At 41.5% G+C, this 12,846-nt stretch overlaps 1 protein-coding gene across 3 annotated transcripts in view; it reads left to right on the forward strand.

Annotated features, from left to right (window-relative positions):
* The window catches only part of LOC117771559 (astrotactin-2), a 248,692-nt gene that overhangs the window by 115,117 nt on the left and 120,729 nt on the right, over window positions 1–12,846 (forward strand). For all 3 annotated transcript variants that reach the window (XM_034602058.1, XM_034602059.1, XM_034602060.1), the window contains one exon: window positions 3,763–3,930. In XM_034602058.1, the coding sequence (XP_034457949.1) occupies window positions 3,763–3,930 (168 nt within the window). The remainder of the gene's footprint in view (window positions 1–3,762; window positions 3,931–12,846) is intronic.

The raw sequence follows: 12,846 nt of genomic DNA on the forward strand, positions 1-12,846 counted from the left end.
AGAATCCATTCAATTTTGGTGCGGGTCCGGATAAAGGGGCAGATCCAGGAAATGTTTCTAATTACTTTTGTTAACATTGAAACAGATTTTTTTCTGCATTTTTGCAATTTTTTGCTATAATTCACAGATATTTACGAGTTGGAATGTATGACTGTGTACAATTTGTTATGGATCTAAATAAAAATCTGGATCTCGTGAATTTAAATGTGGTTTCATAAAGGCTGCTGCACACGAGAGGATTTTCAACTCTTGATCGATTCAAAAAATGTGGGAGACCACAGACATAATGACAGATTTAACTGACTTTTTATCTTACAATCTTCAGAACACACACACACTAGGTGATTTGGCCAGAACGTAACACCACACAGTTGCCGTTTCTAGGAAACAATTTCACAGTGACAGTTCCAGAGAGTTTGAGTCTCACAGAAACTTGACAGATTCTTCCTCTTCTTCTTCCTATTGAGTTTTTTAGTGCGGTTGGCAAAAAACTTTTAGTTGCATTACTGCCACTTTTTTAAATGAAGTGTGGAGCACTCACGTGATTCAACGTGACTTCAGAAGAAAAACAAACATGTAGGAGGACGGAAGTCATGTGTTGGGTTTTGCAGTGAAAAATAAAATGTATGAAATCATGGCTGAGAAGACGGAATTGGATTATACATTTTGCAGTGTGTGCGCGCAACATCCGGTTGGTGACGCTTCCCGGTCAGCTCGCTCTCATTGGCTATTGCAGGTTTCCCTTGGAGCCGGTAATCATCATAATTCGAGATCGGGGCGGCTCCGACTCAATGGGTAGCATCAAGATTATTTTGTAAACCCCCCACACTTCAGGATTATTTGGGCAGATAATCGGCACCGCGATTGTCAGAAGAGACAAATTGGGTTTTAAAGCGATTATCCTCTGGTCTGCATCAGCCATAAGGGGACAGTTGGGCCTTGGCCGTGCTCCAGCTCTACTGAGTGCCATTCCACTTGCTAAATATATCTCAAAGAGGTTTATGGAGTTAATTTGAAAGTAATATACCTATATATTGTCATAAATTCTAAAGAAAAGCATATGTAAGCTCTCAAAAGTCTATTTTACAGATATGTCTTTGATATCAACTCCAGTACAGACTGTGTAGGTGGTGATAAAAAGTTAAAAATAATATATATTATTAGAATTAACATTTGCCATTTAGCTGTGTGCCCACTCATGAACCTCAATGGCCATAACTTCATGTGACAGCGATATAACAGAACAATACACCAACATGTACATTCAAAATCATCTATAGTGAATATAAAAATGTCAAATAAGGTGTCATTAAGTCAGATGGTATAACAGATGAAGACGTATTAATGAGGGCTACTGCCAGTTCTGTTCACTAAACTGCGGCGATGCAGGAAATAGCTCTGTTTTACTCATCTCTGGTCAGCTTGACCTGGGAGATGCTTTATTTTGGGATCCTTTCTAAACAGAGGTGTGTGTGTGTGTGTGTGTGTGTGTGTGTGTGTGTGTGTGTGTGTGTGTGTGTGTGTGTGTGTGTGTGTGTGTGTGTGTGTGTGTGTGTGTGTGTGTGTGTGTGTGTGTGTGTGTGTGTGTGTGTGTGTTTCAGCCTTTTAACAGTTTGTTGGGCAATGACTACAAGAGTGATAACGGCTCTTGTCTCTAAATAAGTGTAAGCCAATGATAACTATTTACACATTTTACAACTTATTTGAGAAGGAAAATACATTTTGAACCATCTAAACCAGTGTTTCTTTATTACCTGTTACATTTTGGACAATATACAATATGAGCCTGTGCTGTTCATCTGACTATAGACCTGATATTACCCTACACAGACCCATATGTTATAGATAATTCATTCATGACTTCACCATATGAGGTAGATGCACTTCAGCTTGAGCTTTTAAACCAGGGGGTGGGGACCTTTTTCCCATGAAGGGACATTTACATTTTTACAACATCCGTTGAGACCCATATTGGATTATTGAACACATAAATCAGGCTAACCTCTAGAATGCGATTGCTGGATCTGCTTGTCATTTACGAGGCATGTGATGTCAAATGGTAGGGATGATGATGCTCACAGCTGGTTGTAGCCAAAACAATTCCTACCCTTTGTTGGAGCCATGTGTTTATATCATACGTTTCTCCAGTTTTCTAGCAGCTCTAAAGCAGCTACAGAATTCCACTTCCCGATTGAGTTCTTGGTCTTTTAGCCATTAGCTCACTCACCGGACAAAATGTGGTCTTTTGAAGGATGCTTGTTGGACAAAAAAACCAAAGAACTTTATCCAATCACAGTTGTCTATACAACTCATTAAGTTTAGTTGCATGTTTTCAGCTGTAATGATGCTTGACATTGGCTTTTTTCTTTATTGCGACTGCATCAGTCCACACTAGACAGGCTAGCTTGTTATCAAAATAATAATCACTTGCCCGTTTCTGTCAGATAGAGCAACCCACATTTTATTTTATTTTCTTCAGAGTCCCTGTGATGCTTGTAAGAAATATTACATTACACCTACGTGTTTCCTTGACCCTGACCATGATCGTGCATGCATTCGGCCAAATGGGACGATTCTGAAGGACGTCTTAGTCCACTATTTTTTGTTATTTTATTTATTGCACAAAAAAAAAACAAGAAAGTTTTCTTTGTGTTTTTGAGTTGTGAAATAATTCACTGCTAAAGGTCCCCTTACTCCCAGTCTGTATTATATGTACAACAGAATGACGGCTACAATCAGGGCTGTTGAGGACCAGACAGTACTGACGTAACAGTCAGAAAATAAAGCGTGTTTATTTGTGTAAAACTTTGTGTGACTCAGACCAACCCGGTGCCAAGTGAAAAGAAGCAGCTGGTGGCTTTGAGTGTAGGAGGAGGTTGTGTCTCCTATTAGGAATTTGGAACACCTACAATATAAAAAGAATAGATGAGGAAAATTGATCCTTTATCCGCAGCACAATGTAAGAGCAGAGCATTCGGTGTGGGATATTTCTATGGAGGTTTGTATTTTACTGCAGGGCATCGGGCCAGTACATTTTTTTTCTCCCTGTGACTCACAGATTTGATTGCTAGCTACTGTCTAAGCTTTTCCATCAGTATTAATCCTCTGTTTAGAAAAACCAGTCTGCAGACCACCATCACAGGGTTACACTTTATGAAAGAGAATACATTTGTGAAACATTTTCAACCTTGAAATCGCTGTCCTTCCTTTGCAGAGTTTTTAAAATGCATTTCACATCACTTTGAGACAGAGACGTGTACTTACTCTTGAGTTTTTTCCACAAATTAAACTTCTGCGACCAAGCAGCCACACGATAAAGCTGTATACGAATCTTAGCGTTCACCAGAGCTGAGGCACAGTCTCCTCACAGCTCCCGTTGGAAACAGAAGTCATTGGCATCAATTAGGGATAACCTTGTTCAGTGATCACACTTTAACGATTGGTCTGGGAGCAGTAAGAAAGAAAGGTAAATCAGCGTCAATGAGCACAGTGTTTACCAACTGACTCGTGAAAGCCTTTTAGCCCCTGTACTGCAATTACCAGGGAAATCCCATCAATACACACATTATAGGTCTTAATTTTCTCATTTAAATTCAGCCTGGTCAGGATGGGGAAGCTTTCTAATTGGTTGTGCAATAGAAGCATGAAAATAGTTTTTTTTAAATACCAAACAACCAAGCCCTTGTGTACTTTTTTATTTTTGATTAATTTTTTCTTCAGACAAACTCATTTTTTATCTTGTTTTTTTTTTTTCTTTTTCAGGAAGTAGTTTTGTGGTCAGTATGGGAAGCTTCCTGGACGTTTCTAATTGGCTGAACCCCGCCAAGCTGACGCTCTACTATCAGACCAATTCGTCCGCACACTGGGTGCAGGACTACTGTGGCCAGAGGACGACGGAGCCCTGCGAGCAGATTTGTGACAAGGAAACAGGTTGGTGCATAGACAGTACCTACACGCATGCTCACACACATACACATACACACACACACACATATAAACACACGTACATGCTAGGGTTTATTTGTTATTTGTTTATAACACTGATTATTATTATATTAGTATTTTTTTCTTTTTATTATGTGCAACAGCAGATTAGCAATTCAGCGACAGAAACAGGGAAAAGACACAGTCTCAACTTCGTAACTTGAACAATAGATATTGAATATTTGGGAGAAAAGAAAGGATGCAGGGATGTGGGGAGGGATGAGGTAGAAGAGGTAATAGATGATGGGAAGGGTGGGTTGAGAAATATTAAGCAAACGGAGCATGATGAGTTGACCAGGTATATGTCAGCCTGGCAGGTGATTAGAGGCGTGTAGAGGTGAAGTTAACTTCCTTAATTACCAAAGGAAATTATTTCTTGATTAATTTTGAGAATTGTGGTCCTACTTTTCTTTTACAGTATAAAATAATCCCAAAATATTTAGTTTTAATTGTTCTTACTAATGGACGCCATCATATCCCTGCAATACAATCCAACACTAGCCTCCTTCTGATTCCACCTCCATAGATACAATAAGTAAATAGTTTTTTTAAAAATGGCTGCAGAAGAGCCCAAAAACCAATAAAACATCAGCATTCACAAGCGACTGGTTGCCGAGAGCCCACAAACAGAAGGTCGTCTGTTTGTTTTGCGTTTTGCGGCTATTTGTGCTGACATTAAAAACACATACCAACAAAAGCTGGGAGTGCAGTGTGATATTTATCTTTCCCTGGTTGGCGCAACTCCCCTGTGTATTCTGTGCCCAACAAGATAAAGTCTAAGCTCATTAGAATGGATTACATCTGTAATGTATGTGAAATTTATGTCACCCCGGTCAAGGGCATGTTGAGGGCTGCTGCATAATGTATTAGAGCTCCAGACACTCAACTCGGTCGGTGCACACCAAGATGCCAAAGATAGACTTGGCACACATGTGGATTCTGACTTCATTCGGATTTGCGCGCACCGGTCCCTGCGTGTTTATGCGCTGTCAGATCAGTAACAGTAGTAATTCAATTCGCCATATACGTTCAGCATTCTCACTTTATTAGCGCTCGTGTTTCTCCCCCAGTCCCCTTGTCTCCCTCCATTTATTTCCATTTTCATCTGTGCTTTTCAGCGGCAAGATTTTTTTCTTTTTCTTTTTTCATCAGTAAGTATGTTGTATCTCCTGAGGGCCACCGCATTCATCCGGCAGCCAAATTAAAGGTGTTCTTCAAAGGAGCTTCTATTTCCGTCACTGTCCTCTAACGTGTGTACCTGTGCAACAATGATACACACACTTACGCACAACCCACCTGAAACAAACTCTATTATTCAAGTACATTTATTGCAATTCCGACAACATGGCAAACCACCGGTTGGGGAAATGTTAAAGGGTAAATCACATATGGGCGGATGTGCCTCTGCAAAGCTCTCTCTCTGCAGTGAGACTCTCTGGCTGCAACAACAGGAAATGTTATTATAGGTTTTTAAACTTATGACAAGTGACAGAAAAACGCTGTCTCGTTTGAACATGAAAATCCCTGCATTTAAAAGCTGCCAAAGATAAATGTAGAGCGGTGGTGTTCAAACTTTGTTGAAATAACACAAACCTCTGTGAAATATACATATCACCCAACCTGTAATAATGCTTGTGTGGATACTGGCACTACACATTACTCATGACCCTGTGTCCTGTGGAGCTATGGAGGACGGCCATTGCTTGTATTCTAATCCATGCAGTTTTTTGGCGTCTTCATGTGTGAAAGGTATAGCTGTTTACCACAGTGCTTGTTTAGGCCTCCAAGCTGGGGACAGGAAGTGGCCGGAGACGTGATGTTTTCAGGTTGTCCATCCGTATTTTCGTCCCATTCTTTTGAACACGATGGCTCAAGACCGCCTTGAGGGACTTTCTTCAAATGTGGTACAAATGTTCACTGGGACTCAAAGATGATCTGATTAGAGTTTAGTGGTCAAAAGCCAAGGTTACTTGACCCCCCCCCCCCCCATTCTTGTGAACATGATATATCAAGAACACCCGTAGGGAATTTCATTTTATCCGGCACAAACATTCACTGGGACTCAAGTAGGACCTAATTAAGGCCAAAGGTCAGCGTCACTGTGTCCTCACAAAACCTTTTATTTTCCCTTGTGAAAGTTTTATCTTAATAACGCCTTGAGAGAAATCTTGCACACATATTTACTTCGGCTCACTAATGAACTGATTGCATTCGGCTGGTCAAAGGTCAAATTCACGGGGACCTCACAAAATATGATTTTTGTCCTCTTGAACATGAAATCTCAAGTCTGCCTTTAGAGAATTTCTTCAAATTTTGGACTCAAAGATTAATTGATTAGATTTCAGTGATCAAAGGTCACAGTGACACTGGAGAAACATATTTATGTAGATATAAACGGCAATGGTTGGCAGAGGCGTACAACCGCAGTGCAGTAGTTCTCGCTAAAACATGCCTGTATGTTAAATGGAAACATGCTGTATTCCACACATATCCACCTTAAATCTACACATTTAAAGATCAAATCCATCAGTTTTCCAGATGTACGCAGATACTCCCGCAGATGCACTTTCTTTGCCACCTGCTCTTTAATCACGAGCTGGCATCGTTTCCCCGTCCACGTTATCACAGTCCATCTCCATCACGTGCCTCAGTGCTGCTCCAGTGTTATACTGGTTGACTGCTACTGTTGACTACCAGTCATTGTATCACTGTGCCCGGGTAATCAATCTTCTCTGCTTTCACCTTCACTCCTCGACTCGGCTGCTGGAATGGAGGTCAGGAGATGAATGGCGCGAATTAACTGCTCCCATTGCTGGCTCTTCTTTAGAGTTAGCTTTGGGTAACTGGAATTAGAGCCTGGGCTTTTTTTACAAATTACATGTCATTTGGCGAAAGCTTTTATCCAAAGCGACGTATGGCCCCTCAACATCTATGAGGGGCCATATAGGGTTCAGTATCTTGCCCAAGGACACTTCAGCATGCAGATGGGGAAGACTGAGGATTGAACCGCCGACCTTCTAGTTGGAGGACGACCACTCTACCCCTCAGCCACAGCCGCCCCCCCCCCGGCTTTGTAATAACTGATATTAAAGAATGAACTTGTAATTAATAATAACCTCACATCTATAAAGAAGGTAACTATCAGTGTAGCCATTATACCATGATGACTCAATTTAACACTCTGTTATTACGAGCTATGTGAACGGTCAATCCATCCTATGTCATATAGATATACACCATACTAAGGAGGAATAGTTGGCTTCCAGCAAATTCCATCCATCATCATAACTAACCTCATAAAGACCCGTGAACCTCCTGAGTCGCCTTTGTTTTCCTCATTTGACTTTATGTGTCCCTGGCTCCACCAACCCCCCCCCCCCTAATTGGAATTGAAACTGCTGGGGTGTTAACATATACCCCTGCTATATCCTTCCACTCGGTGCATATTACACACACACACATACACACACACACTCACTCACACATACCCACACATTCCTATGAGAACACACTCTGCTCAAGGTCTTTGACCAGAATGGCTTCATCCCCAGGAAAACATTATAACAAGCATAAATATGCATCAGGGGCAACAACACGTCTTTTCTGTGCCCACACCATGATCCTTGAAATGAAAATTGCCCATGCAGCCACGCTGAGATTCTAGAAATCATTCTAATGAAAAAACATCATTTATAACGCAGGGTTGGTAATACAGGAGGAGGAGAGGAAGGAAGAGCGGTCTCAAGTGATTGCCACTCGTACATTTGTGGCTCTTAATTTAGAAACAGAGGCCCCGGTGCACAAAGGAAAGAGAGGTGGAGAATGAGGACACAATGGTGACATGATAGTGACGAATTGTATTGGCAATCTAATATCGGTGTTTACACAAGACGCCACTATCCTCACTGTGTGTGTGTGTGTGTGTGTGTGTGTGGGTGGGTGGGTGGAAACCTGGCTGAATGTAACAGAAAAGCGACTGCAGTTAGATAATTGTTGTCATCAAATGGCCATTTCCAATCGCAGGTGATTACCTCGGAATTAGGCCGACATTGTGTTCTAATCAGTGAATCATCGCTGAATTAACCTGTGTTATCCGTGCATCCTGGGCCAGATATACATAAAAATAAACATTCACTTTGCACATATGAAATCTGCCTGAAACAAACTGAAACAACCTGATTTATTAAGGCGGCACATAAGGCGAAATGGATGGCAATATTTGTTTAATGTTAGAAACTAACTATTTTGACTCATTAAATTACAGGTTTATTCTCGTAATAATTTGACTTTTTTTCTTATTGAATAATAACTTTTTTCTTGTAATATTATGATTATATTTCTTGTAATATTATTTTATTCTTGTTATGATGTTATTCTTTTCATAATATGACCTAATTCTTGTAATAATGCCTTTTTTCTCGCAAAAATATTATTTTAACCTCATGATATTATCACTTTCTTCTCTTCTTCTATCACTATACAACTTTATTCCTGTTATATTATGACTTAATTCTTGTTTTGGGATATGAATTCTCATATCCCAAATGTTATTTTCTTCATATGGCCCTATAGCTCCGTCGCAAAAATCGAACCTACCTGAGGAACACAAGTTTCCAGCTTTTATTTACTCGTAATTCTTATGAGTCTGCAAACGTCATTAAATGAACCCCCACGGTATTAAAACTGTGTGATATAAAGGAAGCATAAAAGAAAATATGGCTTATGAAAATATATAAATCAATGAGCCACCACATCCAAAACCAGCCCAAGCTAATAACACAGCAGATTGGCAGCACTAGAATCCCAGAGAAACAGCAGCCAAGTACTGACTGTAAATGTAAAGGCAGTGCCGTTGCCATAGTGGATTAGCGGCTCAGTAAAGTTCAGGTTTAATGATCACACAATCACAACTCCCTGTCCCCTCCTTTTGTGCTGCGTTTACTAGCAGCTTCATCTTGTTTTAAGAAGTTTGTCTTTTCAATATATTAAGTCATTCAGCGCAGCTCCTCCTCGTCCTACTTCTTTCTCACCCTTGTCTTCTTATTATTGAGCTTTCTGAAGAACGGCTACAGTCAGTTTAACCGCCTCTTCTCAGCCACAACATTTTAATATGCCTGCAGCACAATCCGCTGCACAAAACTGATGCTTTGCGAGCTGCGTAAAGGTTAGTTAATCCGGCGGAATGTGTAATCAACCAGACGTATCTCTCCCTGTTAATTGCCCGGTTCTCTCTTAAATGCTTTTGCAAAAAAAGGGGAAGAGCCGCACTCCACTGATTGCTTGCAAGGTGTATTTCAGATTACAGCTAGAACTGCTTCCGGGCTGGTGCACCTCATCTCAAACAAGGTGGAAAACACTTCATAAATGTTTCCCCCTGCAGCTTCCAGGGGTTCACACACGGACTGTATGACACATGGACCACCACGCGCTATATTCTCTTCTCCCGACAGTGCAGATAGACATGCTTTGTGAAAATATGTAACAATCCCGGAGCCCACTGACGATCGTCTGATGATTAATTAGCCTCTGGTGGCAATGACTCATATTCTGGGGCTTCCGGTCTATTGATTATACAGTCCAACTAGTTTTTTTATTTTTCTTTTAATCAATTTGTGCAGAGCCTAATTTATTTCAACCAGAAACAATGAATGTTCCACAATAAATTTGGAAGAAGAGACAGAGGGCAAAGACCTGTCATTAAATTCATACTCTATGGGCTCTATTTTCCTGCAGGAACAAAGCCAACGACAACATAGTGTTCGTGCAATTTTTCAAAAATCCATATCTATTCATGAAGAAAATCACATGTCTTCTTCTTTTTTTTTTACCCTTCTTGGAAATGAAGCGCTCCTATCGAACATGTTTGCACCTGTGAGTTTGGTAGGACAGGCGTGGCTCAGGCTGCAGCGGATTTGGCAGCGCTGAGAAATGTTGCTGCGCATTTAGGCACAACATTGCAATTGTTGGATTAAGGACTGATACATTGCAAATGCACCTGGATGTCTTAATTGTATTTTAAAGACAAAAATTGGGGATTACAGTCTCATAGAGGACAAATAAATGGGTTTGTCTGTAAACGAACTGTTTCCACAGCCAACCATCAGTATTCCAGTTTTTTTCCATCATCCCAACTCGCTGAAGGGTCATCAAAGTTGGAAAGAATTAAAGGCTACTCAAGCCCATTTACATTGCACCTAGAAGTTGTGCATGCATTAGTAAGTTTCAGTATTTAATTCAGGCACAACTAGTTTCTTTTATCACACGAGCTGAACTTTTCTCCACAAACCAGACAACATTTAGTTGCTGATAACAGCTGTCTGTGTATGAGAGCAGATTCGATCAATGTGTTCGACCTCTTCTCCACATGCACTGTTTACCTGCGGGGGCCTGAAACCTGCTCAGACGTGATTGGTCAAAGGAGAAACGGAAACCGGGAGGCTTCTGGCCACTAAATCCCGTCCCTCTCCCACAGATTCTCTATATCCACATGCACTGTTTATAGAGATTAATGTGTAAGCTGCATATGGGAATCAATTACCCACACTTAATTCTTGTGCCGTTGCTGCTTCCTCCCATCGGCTTCCCAGTCTCCGCATTGTGAATTAAATTAAGTAAAGACACTTTTTAAACAAGGTTTGTCAGACTCTAACCAGCCTCTCTAATATCTGATTCATGCGATAAAGGCAATCTGTCAGTGTCAATAAGAGGCCGGCTGTATTTTAGAAAAGTTGCACTGAATTATTAATACCTGTGCATTTTTGCATGGTGTTGACCTTTTGGTAGCACCGCCACGTCACAGGAGCCCAAGATGAGACGGGGGGAGCGTCTCGAGAGCCAAGTTGAGAGACGAGGGGACAGGTTTGCTTTTGTGCTCGTGATCAAAGCTAAAGCTAAGACAGAAACTTCCGGTTCAGTGACTTCCCTGTTTCCATTTATCCCTTTCCAAAATAGCTACATGCAAAGAGCTTATGGCTCCGGCTTTGATTATCACTACCCGGTGCCATTTCAAACCCATTGTAGCCAACATGTTAATCAAAGCACAACGCAACATCTATACACTTGTTATAGGGAGACGCACTAATGACTCACACACACCCACATATTAACTGACACGGTTACAGTTACGATACTAATTTAGAATCGGAGAAGAAACAAAAAAAAGAATGTTTCAAGCTCTTCCAGGTTTGTTTCAGTATCCTGGACTTGGGGGGGGGGGGAGAACATTCAAGTACATGTACTCTGATATGCAGGTATAAATTATGAGCTTCACCTCTCAATGAAAGTGGAACCACGCATTGCTACAGGCTTTAGGCCGTGGGGGATAGGTTCATCTAAACTGATTATACTGTAGATGGGTGAAGTGAAGTTGAATTGTAGAGATTCACACTTTGTTGTAACAGTGAGGGTAGAGGGGAAATACAGTTTATACAATGACATGATTGTGGACAGCATGTAGTGAAGAGGAAGCTCATGTATGTACATAAACTCTCATGTAAATGCCTCTGTTGTTGTTGTTGTGAGTGCACGCATCAGAATAACTTACTGTACGTTCACATTCATCCACAGCAATTTAACAGTATTTTGACAAAGAGCACACACTACATCGCTGCTTCATTCGTATAATTTTATTTATTTAATTTGTCATACTCATCTGATGCTCCACCTTTCCAGGGCCAAACTGAGTCCTGGTCCCAAGAGCTATCTTACACAATCATTTATTATCATAGATAATTTCCTAATTTCCTTTGTGTTTGGGCCTCTCGTCCACATGCAGATGGTGTTTTGATCCATTAAAGGGGACATAGCATGCCCATTTTACCAACCACAAGTTGATATGGTTCCTTGGGGTCTTAATGAAATGTCTGTAACATACTTTGGTCAAAATACCACAAGGATCATTTAAAACAGCACCCTTTTTACCCTGTATAAAACAGCCCTCCACAGAGTGACCTGTTTTGAGTGCCTGTTCCTTTAAATGCTAATGAGCCAGCTCCCCCCTCCCTCCTCTCCCCCCATGATTTTAAACGATATAAATTATCAAATATGCATCCCATACTTTGTATTCCCCTTCTGTTGTCCTGGAGTTTTAATTTTCCCAATCACATAATTAAATGTCCCCCTCTGCCCATCCACTACAAGCACACAAGCAGATAGACAGAAAGAGAGGGGTGGGGGGGGCTATGAAGACCATCATTTACCCCCGAACCCCGACATTCAACGGGTACAACAACAAGCGGAGAAAGCAGAATCGCGGGCTGACCTTATATATACAGTCTATGGGGCTGACCAGCGCGGAGAAATGCTCGTCCCGTGTGAACAGCCAGGCGGCTGCGCGCTGGAGAACGGCGCTGCGCTGCCTCGCAGCTGCGCTGCGTCCGGTGTAAACCCGGCGTAACGAGTGTGGGGGGACGGGGGGGGGGACGGGGGGGATGAGGTGGGGGGTGGGCCAAGGCCATGTAGGGAGACTTCCAGTGCCTTGTTACGACACAAAACCCAGGAAGCTCAATCGAGTCGCTCAAGCATGACGTTTCTGACTTAGAGGAACCATAACAAAACGCGCGAGTGTTTTTTTCCCAGAGTTTTTGGGTTGGTAGACATGCCAGATACCCACATTAACGTGTAGAAGCACTAACAAAGTGGAATTTGCATGCTATGTCCCCTTTAAGACAAACTTTTTTACAACCACCTCCTTAAGTGTGGATTTTCAAACCCTCAGGTTGTTTGGGAAACAATGCAATGACATCACAGCTGACTTCCCCGACCCCCCTGTTGCTTTGTGTAATGAGCATGCGGCAGAAACAACAACAATGGGGACTATGTACCCTTTTTTTCTATGTTTGGTTTGCAGCTTAATTTAGTATC

Source organism: Hippoglossus hippoglossus, chromosome 12, assembly GCF_009819705.1.
Source record: "Hippoglossus hippoglossus isolate fHipHip1 chromosome 12, fHipHip1.pri, whole genome shotgun sequence".
Lineage (NCBI taxonomy): Eukaryota > Metazoa > Chordata > Actinopteri > Pleuronectiformes > Pleuronectidae > Hippoglossus > Hippoglossus hippoglossus.